At 43.6% G+C, this 16,538-nt stretch overlaps 1 protein-coding gene across 2 annotated transcripts in view; it reads left to right on the plus strand.

Annotated features, from left to right (window-relative positions):
* The window catches only part of dok1b (docking protein 1b), a 30,555-nt gene extending 21,293 nt beyond the window's left edge, over positions 1 to 9,262 (plus strand). The window contains exons 2-6 of one of the 2 annotated variants that reach the window (XR_004932553.1): positions 3,350 to 3,670; positions 4,122 to 4,212; positions 4,288 to 4,460; positions 6,050 to 7,470; positions 7,535 to 9,262. Coding sequence is in view for 1 of the 2 variants with exons in the window: in XM_012862489.3 (XP_012717943.2) it covers positions 3,350 to 3,670; positions 4,122 to 4,212; positions 4,288 to 4,460; positions 6,050 to 7,396 (1,932 nt within the window). In the remaining variant the exon portion in view is untranslated. Of the gene's footprint in view, positions 1 to 3,349; positions 3,671 to 4,121; positions 4,213 to 4,287; positions 4,461 to 6,049 lie in introns of both variants that reach the window. The other variant, XM_012862489.3, reaches the window with a different exon arrangement.
* The last annotated feature ends 7,276 nt before the right edge of the window (positions 9,263 to 16,538 follow it).

Raw genomic sequence — 16,538 nt, forward strand, 5'->3', positions numbered from 1 at the left:
GTCTCCGTAATAAAAACTCCACAGCTGGTCCTCCTCGACGTGTGGGGCTCTGTTGGATGGAACATCGAGCTTTACTCGGGGGGCCAGCTGCGAGTCATAGAGGTGGTGACCAAGGCGATGAATGGATCTCCGGCTTCTCTTCTCGTGCTCCGGGGTAGCGGTGACAACACCCACGTAAAACACCTGGGGAGTGGGGTCGGCCTTGATCGGCGGCGCAGGGTCCCGGGCAGAAGCCATCCTGGCATACCTCTCTCTCATCAGGCGTTCGCACATGTCCAGGTAAGCGCGGACCACCGGGGTGTCAGCCCCTGCAGGTAAGTCCCATGTGGTGTCTGAGTTCATCTTTGGCTGGTCCATACTGTCAGGTTTGTTTATCGATGAACTCAGAGTACACACACACAGGACAAAAGTTTGAGAGGTTTATTGTAAGGTGAATGATTGATGGATGAAGTAACCAGAGGTGCAGGAATACAGGGGCTCAGGGGTGCAGGTGAAGGCAGGAGCTGACGGCTTGGAGAGAGAGTTCAGCTAAGCTGGAAGGCTTGGCACTGAACCAAGTCTTCTCAGAGTGGCTAGTCAGGTTAGCAGAACTTGAGAGACACCAGGGTACAGAGCTGAGGTTCTCCAGGGCGGCTAGTCAGGTTAGCAGAACTTGAGAGACACCAGGGCACAGAGCTGAGTTTCTCCAGGGCGGCTAGTCAGGTTAGCAGAACTTGAGAGACACCAGGGCACAGAGCTGAGCTTCTCCAGGGCGGCTAGTCAGGTTAGCAGAACTCTGGAGACACCAGGACACAGCAGAACCTCTCCAGGAGCAAACAGTGAACAAATAGTCTTTAGAGTGACTGGCAGGACTAACCTTTACAACAGGAGCAAAACAAAGCTTCCAAGGCAAAACGGGAACTGGCATGGAGAGGTGCAGAATGATGATGGACCAGCACTAAAGTGAGGCAGAGGGAGGTTTAAATAGAAAGACTAACAGGTGAAATGCATCTGACTGAATAATTACTAACAGGTGTGACTGACTGCAAGGAGAGTGGAGTGAAGGCTGAGTGGAAGGGAAGGAGGAAACTAAAATTTAACAAATTAAAACCCAAACAAGGTGGAAAAACTGAGAATAATAGTAAACCAAAGCCGAATCAAAACTAAACCATGACAGAGTCACTTAAAAATATCAGCCTCTTGTGTTGATCAGGAGTAACTTTCTGCTGGTTAGGCACACTAAAGAGCTCCCTTGATGTCCCACCACTGTAACATCTGAAGTTCGGACTATAACACACTCATTTGTTGACACTGTTTAGAATATTTTTTATTATTTTGTTTTGCTGAATCATTTGAATGTATTAAACGAACAAAAAAATCTTATGATTTAGAGCTGATTTAAAGATAGACCAAAGCACGCTTTGATTTTAGGAGGCAACAGACTATCTGATCAATGAGTACAGAATGAGTAATTTTGCAAGTGTGGTCTCTTCCTGCTGACTCAAATAATTGTTAAAGTGCAGCAGCAGAAGCAATCTACATTTGATTTATCAACACATCCCACCTACATTAAGCCTCAGTCTGTAATGGAGGTAAGAGAAACACCAGGAAATATCACTCTGACTGAAATATCTTAATTCTCCTCCACGGCTCGGCATTCTTTCTCTGGGTGATGTTCACACGAAAGATAAACGTTACAAACTAATAAAAATCTAACTATGCCACTCTTTGTCAATTACTTCTGCTTACAGCCCGTCAGTCTTTCCACCAAGTTACGTAACTTCCAGCTCTAGCTTAAAGGGGAATAGTGCAAGTTTTAAGTTAAGTATTATTTATTGTCTTTCCCATACATGCCCTTAAAATCACCTCACATATAAAATGAGTTTTCCTTTAATTACCACAGTTGCCTTAGTCAGTTCACGAGAGAGTGAATCAGGCCGAATCCTGTGTGTGTTTGTGTGTGATGCGCCGTAATGGAAGTATTAGCAAGAGAACATCGCTAACTTTAATAATTATAGCTTTCTTACGTCAGAAGACATTACAAAAGACCCATGCATTCGCAGCGGCAGATGCTTTTATTCAACACTGGTGTAATTTCAATTTGTCGACAGCGGGGGCAGACATCTGCAAAAATCCTGGAATTTACGCTACGCTCCTTTAAAGCCGAATCGCATGAAACACTGGTTTTCCGATTTTTGGACAGATGAAAACTGAAAATAATGTTGCGTGTCACTTCGAACATAAGCAACAAATACAGACGAAGAAGAGATTAAAATTCTAGAGGAAAACTGCAGATTTTGCTCTTCAGATTTGAAAAGTTTGAGCTCTGTTCAGTTACATTGCAGCTGGGGCTACAATGTAGCTCACCACTGTCAGATTGTGAATGTGTGAGTGAATGACTGTATTTTAAAGAGATTTGGGGTCCTCAGGACTTGATAAATCATCATACAAGAGCATGTCATGTACCATATTCTTTTATTTGCGATGTAATCATAAAGATAAAGACAAAGACACTTCTTTAACCAACCAAAATTGTACACTCATGTCTTTAGTTGTAGTTTTTTTTGTCTGCACATTCATATTTTGCTCTAGAGTTGATCTTTCTCAGCAGTTTTTGATTGCCAAACAAATAAGCATGAAAGTCTTTGCAGAAGGATTCTTTGAAATTACGCACAAGCAGAATCCCCTTCAGTGACTAAACAGAAAGCTGGTTCCTTTTCTTGGTCAACTGGCTCTGCATTGATGTGAAAAAAAAAAAAAACACTCAACACTTTTATTGCGTGAAGAAAGTGCAAAGGCAGTTTTTTGAAACGTTCAGTATTCGGCCCAGTTTTGGGCCACCCTTACCCTAATTCCTCGGTCAAAGTTAGCAGATGTACATCCTTTGTATATTTTTCTCTGCCCATGTGACCGACGAGATCTAACGGCTCCACCGCCCGTTTGGGAGGAGCATGTATTTAATTTAAGCGCATGCTTATATGCATGAAAAGCGATGAAAACCGGACATTTTCATTGGTAAATGAAAACCCATCGGATGTCCCAGAGAGAATGTGAATGTCTTCCAGGCAAAAGCGGGCGTCAGGTCACTCTATGTTAAAAAGTGCTCATATATCACATTTTATTCAATTCAATGATATGTTATTTTCCATTGTTTTTGCATTAAAACCAATTTCACTTTATTTTGGTTTCGATGACCATTGGGGCTTGATGGGTTCTATGAAATAAGAAAAATGAAAATGTCTGACTGATCTTCTGCTAGAAGATATGTATCATAATTATATCACCATCCCTCCATCCAGTAGTAGAAGTAGCGAGACTGTACAAATGTTTTCTTCATTAACTTCTCTCTTCCTCCCCCCCACTCCTTCAGAAATGGAAGAAAAACTGGTTCGTCCTCTACCCTGCCAGCCAAAACGGCATCGCCCGCCTGGAGTTCTTCGACTCGCCCTCGGGCGGCGGGGGGTCCGGCGGCGCCTCGGGAGGCGGCTCCAACGAGAAGACCAGGAAGCTGGACAAGAAGATCATCCGCCTGTCGGAGTGCATCTCCATTCTGCCCGCTCTCACCGAGAGCTGCCCCAAAGACAACATGGCGGCTTTCTGCGTGGAAACGAACGACAAGACGCACATGTTTGCAGCCGAGAAGTACACGGCCAAGGAGTGGATGGACACCATGTGTGACATTGCATTTCAGGTATCTTCGCCACTCTGCTTTCCTTTTTTTTTGTTGTTGTGTGTGTGTTGAAAACAGGATGGCCAGTTCACTCATACAGCTGCTAACGGAAATAAGAGTCTGCAGCGGGTGACTAAGACGTGGGTGGAAGTATTTTTTAAGACTTCCTTTGCGTGTGTTGAACACCATTGTCTCTTGTCTGTTCTGTCTGCATTGTGTCTCTTTTGTCAGCTCTCTAGTCTGAGCATCGCTCTGATCAAACACAGAGACAGATAATTTAGAAAAAAGAGCTAAAAACCGTAACTGCCCACACTTAATGAAACTTATGTGGCTATCCTTGTCCTATTTTCATGCACCTATGAGTGAACCAGACACAACAAACTCCATTGTAGCGTGCAGAAATAGGATAACATGAAGGCTCCGACTGGATGCGTTTCTCCTCTGGTTGACTTCCTCTCTGTTTGCGCAACAGGGGGGAACCGGCAGCACCCTGAAAGACTGCAACGGAGGAGCCCTGGACCTGCAGATGTCTGAAAACCTCATCTACTACTCAAGGGAGGAGGGTAAGGGCGTCTTCCAGGGTAGTTTTATGGCTTTTGGTAGCAAACTCCAGTCCTGATGTGCCTTTCTCTGTACAGTGAATGAGTTCTGGGTGACCATTCAACACACCGATGCATCTGAACGCTGCGGGCTCACAGGGAGCTACTGGCTGAAAGCCGAAAACGAGGCGCTGATTTTAAAGGAGCCGAAGACGAAGAGGAATGTCCTCGTGTGGCCCTACAAGCTGCTGAGAAGATATGGCAGGGACCGGGTGAGTGTGTGTGTGTGACCAAACAAACAAGCAAAGCAGAAAAAAAAAAAACCAACAACCCCAAAACAAAACAGAAAACACGAAGAGGAAGTTTGTTGGCTGCAGCAGTGATCATGAGAGGGAAGCATAAATAGCATAGATGTGGTCAGATTATTTTTAGCTCCCCCGTTTGCGGTTCTTTTTTGTGTCACTTTGATGTTCCAGAGATCGCGTATCAGATCTAAAACTGACAGATCTGACCTTTAAGACTGGTTGCTTGCTTTGTATGCACACAGTTTTTATTTATCTTCTGTTTGTGTCAAGTCTGTCGCAAGCCAATTTGGTGGCCGGGTTCCTTGTTTTGACCTGCAGACGCCGATTTTAGCCGATTTGCATTTCTCCCTAACAGCTATAATATAAGATGATGTGGGAACAGCAATCAAATTAAGTTATCCTGGCCGTCCTGCCACGAGCGTTCCTTAATTATATCAGGGGCAGAGGTGATGTTACACCATGTGCATGAGAGAGCTGTGATAATATAAACAGAAAATTATCTTATAGCAATGATTAGCATGATTAAAAGCCGATTAGTCTCGTCTGTGTATCCACGAGCAGGGATTCTCAGTCCTGGTCCTCAGGGTTCACTGCCTGCATTATTTCAGATGTGATGGACTCCTCAGCATGTCATCACGGGCTGCTGGAGCCTGTTAATCATCCATACAGATTTACAACAGCAACAACATGAAGGACGGCTGGCTCGAAGGATCTGGATTAAGAACCACTGTTCTGCACTGCAAAAACAGAACTAAAAATAAGTAAAAATTTCTTCAAATGAGTGTGTTTGTCCTTGATTTGAGCAGGTAAATAAGATTATCTGCCAATGGAATGAGTATTTTAACCCCTAAAATAAGATAATTAGATATACTGCACTTGAAATAAGATGATGGAGATGAGTTGTTCCTATTTTAAGTGCATAAATCTTATCCCATTGGCAGATCATCTTATTTACCTGCTCAAATCAAGGATAAATGCACTCATTTCAAGAAAATCTGAGTTATTTTTAGTTCTGTTTTTGCAGTGTGGAGAACGTCGACCGGAACAGTTCCAACTTCATGCTGGAAAATGTTGGCATGTTTTATGGATGGACACAGGCTTCAAAACTCAAAGGGATAAAACGGCAATCTTTGCTGTACTCCGTTGAGTCTCGCAGTTATCTGAGGAAAGTCTTGCTCTCGCTCGCTTTCTTGCAGCCGCAATGAGCAACAGATCAGTGTATGTCCTCGACACATTAGAGAAAACAGTTTCCTTTTAAAATGCTTCTTACGGTCGGTTCTTCTTCTGACGTTGTTTATAAACACCTCACTGATGCTGAAAGTAGTTTGGTTGGAGTCTTCACTCAACAACTACTTCCACACGGAAGAGTGTTGTTAACTGATTAGGGAAAGGGTTTTCACTGGCCAGACACCAGCCGACTGATTGGTATGTCTCTTCATTTAATGTACAGCAAAGGATGCAAATCTTTCACAACCTACCATCAGAAGTTTCTGCAAGCACATCCCTATTGCTATGGCACTCTCACATGAAACTCATTTAGTCTTTTATTTCCTCAGGTGATGTTTTCCTTTGAAGCTGGGCGCCGGTGTGACTCGGGCCCGGGCAACTTCACCTTTGAGACGAAGAAAGGCAACGAGATCTTCACCCTGGTGGACCTGGCCATCCAGTCGCAGAAGGCTCTGGTCGAGGAGCGCCACCACAGCTGCCCCCACAACTTTGACTCTGACTGCTCCTTGACGCTCCAGCACACACGGGGTGCCGTTCCCGGCGGCGGCGGCGGCCTGACAACGGGAAGCGGAGACAACAGTAGCTGCAGCAGCCGGGAAGCGGACGGCGATTCAGGCGGCAGCAAGCCGGGCTCGGCTGACGGAGTGCTTGGGAAGAGGGAGGGAGGAGACGGAGGAACAAGAGCGCAGGGAAGTGGGGGAGGCCACAAGGGGAGGAGTTTACCTGAACCTCCTGCTCCTAGAGTGCCGGCCGGGAAGGTTGTGCCCCAGCTTGACGAACAAGCAAGTCTTTATTCTGAGCCTGCAGATTCAGTCCGTTTGCTCGTTCCCAGTTCTGATGGCCTTTATTCAGACCCGGTGGACAGCATCAAGGGTCAGAACCAAACCTCGCCTCCCGTGCCCACTCCACGCCTTCGGCCTGTGGGAGACGACACCTCCGTGGGGGACCATCACCACACGGCAGGCAACCACAAGAAGGTACCCGACCTGTATTCGCATTTGTATGACCAGATTGGCATGGACCTGAGCCAGAAAACAGGCGCGCTGAATCTGAACGGGTCTGCCGGTGGAGGGAGAGCTGCTGGGAAGGGGGTAAAAAGTAACAAAAGACCCCCAGGAGGGCACGGAGAAGGGGCTTCACCACCTCCCGGGCCTTCTGTAGACCACATATACGATGAACCAGAAGGCCACGCCAAGGGGAGCAGCAGCATACTCGTCAGCCTGGGGATGAGCGTTTATGACGAGGCCCGTTTGGAGCCTCAGCGCCAGAGAAGACAGGAGGAGGTGGGGGCATCAGGGCAGGAGGCGGCTTACAGCACCGCCTCCCACGGGTTGCCGCCGGAGCAGCAAAAACACTCTCCGAAGCTCCCGGGGCTAAGTCGCGGAACGGCACAGCCGCCGGCACCGAAGTTCCCCAAGCCCGCCACCGCACCCAAGCCCAACAAGAACATCTTCGCTCGGAAGGAGCCAGTGCCTCTTCCCACGGGGAAAAACGGGGGTTCGGGTAGCAACGTCAACAACAACAACAACATGTGGAGCCCCGGGGGAGGCGGGAAGGAGGTGTACAGCAAAGTGTCCAAGCAGAAGCCTCCTCCGGGGATTATGTGGTGCAATCGGAACCACCAGGCCCCGCTAAGGGCGCCCGATATAATTTATGACAATCTGGGAGACATTTGACCGCCGGTGTCCGGCGTGGACTGAAAAAACGAACATTTACTCTCTTGCTCAGAGTAACAGGGAGAGAGACTTCAGGGCAAATGGTGGGCGCCTCCGTCAGGGCTTTCCTTCGTTTCGCGTCTGTTCCACCCGCGGACTGCAGCAATCATCCGAGACGAGTCGGCTGGTTCACAGCGGATTAGCTCACGACTATGAGAAAACCACATTATGGGCGCAATTTGAAATGTGGCGTGCAGTGATCGCCGGGGCCACCCTGCGTGCGTGTCGTAGCGAGGGAGAGTGTTTGTATGGGCAAAGCCATAATGGGCGTAGCAAGCCACAGTGCGGCCGGAGCCAGCCACTTCTCACACACACACAACACAAATGGATTCGCCGTCACTTTAACAAGCTGAGGGAGAGGGGAAAGCGGCTCGGTTCCTCTTTTTTTTTTTTTTTTTTTTCTCTGCAGGCTCCTGCTGTGCTTATAGGAAAGACTCAAAACATATTTATGCACCGCGTCTTGTCTGTGTAACTATGTAATGTGAAGCAGAGAATGTGATGGGAAGGAGGATGTTTGTGAGCAGGACTTCTTCTGGACTCCTCCAATGAAACGGGGGACTTTTCTTTAGGACTACTTCAACTTATGGAAACACAAAACGGGTCAGAGCCTTTTTGTCGATCCGTTTTCCACCAGAAACCATTAATGAAAAACGACAAAAAAAAACAAAAAAAAAAAAAGTGGTTCCTTGATTCTTGGTTTATAACGCAAAAGGTTACGTTGAATTACAAGCCGTTTTTCTTTGTCCAAAGGTTCTTTTCATATTCAAAATCATAAAAAAAAAAACATAAAATCACAGGGAAAAGTCAGTTTTCTCATATATTCAAATCCCTCCATGACTCGTGACATCACTGGCCATATATGGTATTTGTGAATTCTTCAACATCCAGCACGCACACAAAAAAGTGTTGTTGTTGTTTTTTTAAACTAATGCCAGCCAAAGGTATCAATTTTAAGAAGTTTTAAGAAATATATAAATTTTTACTTTGTAGTTCATCTGTATTTGTTTTGTGGTGTAAAATGTCGGCAGGAAAACATTTGTCTCCTACGCCTGTGTGGTAAAACATGTAATTACAGAAGTTAGATTATTTATTTTTCTCTATCAAGAGTAATAATAATTAAAAAACATTGCTGGTTGTTTAAAATTTTAAAGTTTCAACCCCCTACACACCTTGTGTGCACAAACTGTAGGATTGACCACATATCAACATGATATGTGGCTAACATGACATTTAAAAAAATGTCAACATACATATCCTTGTCCAAAACCCATGAAAAGATCACACGAGAGTTGAATTTGCGGAGATTATGCTTGGTGTTTTTGACTATTTTCACAATGCAATAAATAGAAAGGCTGCAAATTTTTACCTTTTCCTCATCCAAGCTCATAGAAAATCTTAGATATGTGTTTATTTTATCTGTTCTTGTCTGTCGGTATTTTATTTTTGGTGATCAAATGTGCAGGGCGACACTTTACGGAAGAAGACACACCCTACAGTCACAGTACACCACTGACTTTGGAATATGACCCATGAAAATAATATTATATGTATAGATAATGTAAAATTAAGTAAATATTTCTGCTTATTTTTGGACCACAAAGAAAAATGGCTTGTATTTTAATCTAATATTTTGTATTTAAAGTGTCAATGACCAAAATATGTTTGAATAACTTTCTACACAAGACTCCTGAATGTGTCTGTCGGTAGATTAACAAACTATGAAAGTAATCAATCTCCAATATTGTGTCAGTATGCGTGTTTGTGTGTCAGGAACAGCTGTGCTGTCTGTAAATGTATCTGATAATAAAAGTGGCTCTGAAAGCTGAATATATTTCTGGAAGTCTTTAAACAGAGAATAATTGCTTTCCCCCTCGGTGTTTTGCTCCACGAGCCAATCAGGATCTGTTATTGGTGTTTAAAAAAAAAAAAAAAAAAAAAAGACAGACCTTTCTGTTCTGGAGCGACCGGGAAAGTGAAAACAGCCTGACCTCATCCTTCACTTTTCTTCCTCTGCTCTGTTTTTGTTGTTTCAGTCCGTTTCCAACCACTTAATCGCACCGTTACAGCGTCGCCTCCAATGAGGGGGAAAAAAAAATAAAAAAAAGAGTGAAAAAACCCCCAAACAAAGACGTTCTTTTCTACTTTTCTTCCTTCCTTCTCTGCCTTTTAATTGTGTTGATCGGTTGCTCAGGCGACAGATAATGGCGGCTGGTTGGTGTCCGACTCGCTGTGCATTTTAAACTGCGAAAGGATACTGGTAAGAAGACTAATATGATGGAAAAAAAGTTGGAGTGAGGGGAGATTTATTTTTATTTTTTTAAATAAAAAGATGTTTATCCCTGATTTAACGATGAATGCTGTCTGGCTGCAAAAAAAACCTGTCTGTGTCTGCTTGGCTCGCAAACAGGTACAGACTGTTCCACTTACTGCTGCTTTTCATCCCTCATTTTTAAGTCCTTTCTTTTTTTCTTTCCCTCACCTGCTGTTAGAGTACTTCCAGCACAGGAAAAGTAACTGATTACATCTCTTTCTCTCAGTCAGAGAGAGAGAGAGAGAGGGAAGAAAAACAGAAAGCAAAGAAACAGCAGCAGCCAGCTTCTGTTTTTCTCATTAAACTCTCTTTGAACTCATCGGAAAGGAGCAGTGGGTAAAGGGGACTCTGTGCACCTTTTTTCTTTTATTTGCCTCGACACTTCCTCGTTGGTACGTCTAAAACAAGCTGTTTGCATGTTTATAGCCCCTCTGGATTCAGGAAGGAGAAGACTTCCCTCACCCCCCAATTGGACTCATATAACCACCATAAAGCATGAATAACGTGATTACAGCTTCTGTTTGCGATTGCAGCTTTATCTCAGCCGAGTTCGTACACTTCATCTCCTAAATAATTTGATTTATTGCTTTATTGTTGCAGCAGTTATACTGCTTTGCTGTGTTCAGCAGGTAACCTTTTGTTCATTTTGTCTCTGCAAAACAGGCCCGCTGTGGGCAGATTGGATGGACAGCACCAGTAAAAGCTCATTTTTTAGGTCCTGCCACAGATTCTCAGTTTCATTTAGCTCTGGACTTGGTCGTTTTAACACCTGATTTTACTTTGATCTAAACTATTTTCTTGTAGCTCTTATTGCATGTTTAAGGTTGTTGGAAGGCGAAGCTCCGCCTCAGACCCTTTAGTGACCTAAAAAACAGTTTTTTTAAGGATTAACCTGCATGTAGCTCCAGCTTCCTATCAAGCTTCACCAGTTTCCCTGCAGCGGCCGGAGAAACCTGCGCCTACAGCATCGTGGTGCAAGCACCATGTTTCACTGTGGGTTGGTGCAGGTTCCTGATGCACGTAGCATTTTGCACGGGCCAAAAACTTCACGTCTGCTGTCCCCTTATATTGAAAACCTGACTTATGGTCACCTTTCAATGATGGTTTTTATTGTGCCATTCTACCCAGAAGGCCAGTTTTGTGGAGCACCTCTCCGTTTAAACGCTTCTAACACCTGGCTGGGAATCTCTGCAGCTCCTACAGAGTCGTCCTGTTCCTCTTGGCCAATCATCTGAATAACGCTCCCCTTGTCTTTTAGTTTTGGTGGACAACCTGGGTAGATTTGAAGTTCACGCTCTCCTTTGAGACAATTGACCTGCCTGCCGCGTTTATTGGCCTTTGTGATGCTGTTCTGTGTTTATGCCGAAGCTAAATTACAGGTTTACTGGTTAGGTGTCTGCTGAAGGCAGCTGGCTTTGCTGCGTTTTATTTTTTTTTATTAAATGGCTGAAAACAAACGCATGCCACACTTTTCAGAATTTCGTTCGCTGAAAAGATTGAAAACGAGGCATACTTTTCGTTTCACGCCACAGTTGCGCAACACTTTGTCAGCAGTTTGTGGCTCAGATGTGACCTCGTGTTGAAATATTGGAACATGAATACTTTTGCCAGTCGCTGTGCAGCTAACGGAAAAAAACCTTCTGACCTACAAGGAAAGCTTCATGCTTTTCCAGATTTGGATTTTTCTATTTTATTATTTTCTTAAGATTTCACAAATCTTAAAAATAAAATAAAAGATACATGGTGAAGCTGGCTTCTAAAGTGCGTGTTTAATGAAAGGCTTTTTTACTGCTTTTTCTCGGGGGGGGGGGAACTATCTTAAATAAGCTCTTTTTTTTTTAAGCAGCATCACTTAAATTAGTCAAATCTGGTTTGGGTTATCCAACACTAAATCCAGATTCTTTAAAGCATGGTTTGTGGGTTGTGGTATTTTTATTTTGCCTGTAAAAATAAAACGGTTCCAATGCTTCGGACCACAGGTTCGGTATTAAACCCAGATTGATCTAAGGGGGCATGGAGACTGAAAAGAACAAAGCAAAATGGGTCTTTCTTTGACATTTTAAAAAAAGCGCATTAATTTATCTCTGGGTCGTTTGTTAAGAAAATGATCAATGAAATTGGGAAAACACAAGCTGCCAGGTATTGCTGTCTTGAAGCCAAAAACAACTCATCATTTATGTAATAACAAATGCGACTGGCATTGTTCATTCAATATAATCTGCACTGCAGCTTTTGTTTTTGAAAAATGGCAACAAAAAAAAGTTTAAGTAATAAATGTTAAAACTTTTAAAACTTAAAAAAAAAAAAAGATTTTAAAGAAACATGTTCTGCTTTTTGAGGCAAAATAAAAACATGTCATCTTGTACCTGATAAACATAAAGTGCCACTTAGTCCCAGTTTGGAAACTAAACCAGAACATTTAGCATTTTGTTTTTGCCGGATTTGCAGGTTTTGCGGGGGAGTTTTTCCCTAAATTTGGCTCCCAACATTAATAATAATAAGTAGGTGTTCATTGATTTAGCTTTGGATCAAACCCTTCAACGCTTTTCTCTCTCCCTGCAACACAGCAAGTTTAACCACGATGTCAACAATTTCACATGAAACTCTGCAGGTCCTTCTCCTTTACATGCTTTGTAGATCTATAAGTGCTAATTTATTATAACCCTTTATAGACCTGTGCTGCAGAATGTCATTAATTTATTTCACCTGTCAGTGGGTGGAGCTAACATTGCTCCAGCTGGTCTGAACTGGACTTACTCTGAAGGTCAACCAATCAGATGTCAGCGTTTAAACAATGAGCCACACTGACAGTTTAAATTATTTCATGGTGTACTCTAGGAAGGGAACCGTGAGGTAACTGAATAAATGTCACATATAACAACCTCCAATTTCTAAATAAGGAACTCCATGTTTAATTATCAATGTGTTAAATAGGGATAATGGTCGATACGTTCTTGAATGATCGGTCTCAGGCTCAGTGGGAATTCACCTCCTCACACCTGTTGCTGTTCTCCTGTCGGTGGTAAAGTCAGCCACAACCCTCAGCAGGCCGAGGGGACGCAAACCCCAAAAACTGCACATTTTTAAGTTTCTCATGCCTTATGCATGCACAGGCGGAACATGCAAACTTTATACACAGAAAGACCCCAGATGGTGGGTCATACCCAGGACCTCCTTGCTACAAGGCAACATTACCACCAACGTTGCAACCGTGCAGCCCTCCTGTGTTACATTCAATTCAGTTCAATTAAATTTTATTTATATAGCGGCAATTAATGAAACATGTCATCTCAAGGCAGTTACAAAGTCAAGATTCAATCAGATTATACAGATTGGATCAGATTATACAGCTTGGTCAAAAAAACAGTCCTATCTAAGTAAACCCAGTAGATTACAAGTCAAGTCTTGACAAGCAGCATTCACTCTTCCTGAAGGAGTGTAGAGCTACAGAGACAGTTGTCTGCATTGTACATGGCTTTGCAGCAATCCCTCATGCTGAGCATGCATGAAGCGACATGCAACGTTAAAAACTAATTTAATGTCTGACAATTTCGCCCCCTTTTTGCCTCGTCCCCTAAAGCTCTCATTGCTTTTGCAACAAAACCCTGTTTTCCGTCACCTCCTCTCCGTCCTTTTGCGCAAGCTCCTTCTCACCTCCTTTGACCTTTCACACGTCTGCCAAGCAGCCCGGCTGACTGCACACAGGCGTGCGCTGAATTCAGGCACATCTACGTGTCAAAACGCATAAATGAGCCTTTTAATGTGGAAGTGTAGAGGCGAGCGCGTATTCAGTCACTGCAGCCGCATCTCTTTGGCAAATTGTCGAGTTATTAGTCTGATGGAGCTCACGCCGAGAGCCCGTCTCGCCACATCCCACCTCACGGTTTCAGATCAAGTTCTCCCTGTTCTTGGAGAGGAGCCGTTCTGCCGTTTGCTGCAGGAGATTTCGTTTTGTGCACAGCACAGTGAGGCAGATAAACTTGAATGTTTTTGCAAAATGTTTTGTCTCAAGGTTTGCCTCTGCCGTACAAGACAAGATCGCCGTGTGTGGGCGAGTTTGTGAGGACAGTTTATTCGGCGGTGTCAACAACAACACACACACAGACACAAGATCTTCACCCTTTATCGTTCCAGACGCTGTCTACCAGTCCATGCGCCTCCCCTTTAAAGGTCATGTCAGATTTACGGAAAAAGAGAAGATTGTCAGAGCAACAAGAGGCTCTGAAACTACTTGTTACCCGAGCAGGTGCTTCGAGGTGACAACATCTTTCCACACAGGAAAAAAAAAAAAAAGGAAAGACAGAAAAAAACGCAACCCAGCATTCATCATCTGATACAAGAAATAACTTATAACCTTTCTGCATCGCTCCCCCCCCCCCCTCACTTAATGTCTGTGAAACCATCGTTAGCATAACGCTGACGCTCTTATGCGTATCAAGGTCAAGGAAAACTTCATAATATCCTAAAGGTCCGCGATGGTTTCGGCTGAATCGTCACGGGAGTGTTGGGGTCTGTGGCGGCTCACGACTTCGTTTTGTGTATTTTGGTGTTTCGGTGGCGGAGAGCTGGAAAGCTGAACTGAAACAGCGTGGCTGTGAAAACCAAAAATGGGAGCAGAAACACCTTCTCCGTGCAGATTTTTCTGGAAGTCACTCTCCCCCCCCCCCGTTGCACCTCGCTTTCTTTTGACGCGTCTTGTGAGAGGGAAGCCCTGAACGCTCAGGGGAAGGGGGTTTTTGCTCGCCGCGTTGACCTTAGCCCCTCTTTGCATCCTTGTCAAAGAGAAACAAATGATCAGCCTAAACTACATTAAGGTGGATAAATGTATCTAATAATTCAGCTAAAGTGGGCAGGAGAGGAAGTCTGCAGATAAGAGGCTCACAGCGACACGGACGACTGCTGCCATCACCGTTGTCCACTATACAGAAAGTATTTCTAAGGTGATACCCACTTCCTGGTTTCTGCTGTTCAGCCGGTCTGGAAGTGAAGCTAAACAGTTTAATCTTGGCTTTATTCAGAGGGTTTCCTTGTGAACTGAGAGTTGCTGCAGCTAGGTGGCTTTTGGATAATGTCAGCCGGTCTGATCGTGAGTCATTCAGGGAAAAGTGACCTTTGTTGTGGTAACCCGCCATAAGTCCCACGGTGCCTGCGCTCTGAACAAATGTTTTAGATTGTAGGTGTAATTGGCTTTGGTCCTCCAAGATACAGGAAATATTAAGAGAATTTTTTTTGTGTAGCACATTTCAGCAGCAAGTCATCAAACATCATAAACACAACGAAACAGTGCCTGGTTGTGAGACGAGTAACAATCGTTGAATTTTATCAGGTGAAAACATCGATGTATATCAAATATGTTGGTCAGTGTTCCTGTTATTATGGGCTGAAAGCAAATCTAAACAGGTGGGGTTTCAGTCTCGATTTGAAGGAACTCAGCGTTTCGGCTGATTTGCAGTTTTGTGGAAGTTTGTTCCAGATAAGTGGAGCATAGGAAATAAAAGCTGCTTCTCCTTGTCTGGTTCTGGTTCTAAGTAAGCAGAGTAGACCAGAACCAGAAGACCTTAGTGGTCTGGAGGGTTGATACACTGATAACAAGTCTGTGATGTATTTAGGTACTAAGCTATTCAGGGATTTATAGACTAACAGAAGTATTTTAAAGTCTATCCTCTGAGATACAGGGAACCAGTGTAAGGACTTCATAACTGGGCTGATCTCTATCTTCCTTGTTTTAGTGAGAACAGCGTTCTGGATCAGCTGCAGCTGTCTGGTTTATTTTTTTGTCAGATCTGTGAAAACACCGTTGAAGTAATCGATGCGACCAAAGATAAACGCATGGATGAGGGTTTTTTCTTTCAGAGTAGATGGCGACAAAGAGCAAAAAACATTCAATACAAAACATCTAGAAGATAAATGGAGTAAAAAATGTTGACTCGATATGGAAGAAGGATCTACCAAATTTAAATCAGCACATTTATTGATATCAGTGAAAAAGTAAACATCCTTCAGCCCGGTCTGGAAAATATCCTTAATTGTGTGGAAAAAAGGAGTTTACTTAACTGCACTGATTAACCTCAACAGCGAACACGATGAAGTCAGGAAAGGAGAGAAAGCGGGATTCATAAACTTTCATTGAAAAAAAGGTAAAGTTTAACAGGTGACATCATGTTGAATTAGTTTGAATTTATTGTGGATTTTTATTCATTTACTTAGGATTAAAATCACACACCAATATTTGATTTAATGTCCCTTAGCGAGCTGCATCCACATACTTTTTGCAGCCATCAACAAGCTTCTGGCATATTTATCCCCTCTCTGCAGGAGATTTGGTCTATTTCCTGGCATGGAGTCCTTTTTCCACTCCAAAATGTGTTTTTTTGGGGTCAGGTTTCAACCTCTGGGTCACTCTCAGAAGAGAATTGGTTGTGATTAGAGCAGCAAAATATAGTGAAATGCAATTATCAATGCAACGTCTACATTCGCAACGTTGGGGGACTTTCACGGCCCTTCATGTCTACAGATGTTTGGTTTTTGTGGCTAAGATACTGAAGCTGAGATGAAGAGGAGGAAACATTGTGATGAAAAAAAAAACAAAAAAACAAAAAAGAGCTCGGAGAATGTGGTTATAATATCGCATTTTACCACCTAAAACAACAGCAATAATTTATTGATCAGACGGTTTCCTGATATCATACCTCAAGAGATACAACCTTCCACAGGAGCTACTCATCTTCTTTTTTCGGCAATGCATGTTTATTGAGCTTTCTTTTTCAACAGCAACAAAACAGCAAACCCTCA

This window comes from Fundulus heteroclitus, chromosome 14 (genome assembly GCF_011125445.2).
Source record: "Fundulus heteroclitus isolate FHET01 chromosome 14, MU-UCD_Fhet_4.1, whole genome shotgun sequence".
NCBI classification, from domain to species: Eukaryota; Metazoa; Chordata; class Actinopteri; order Cyprinodontiformes; family Fundulidae; genus Fundulus; species Fundulus heteroclitus.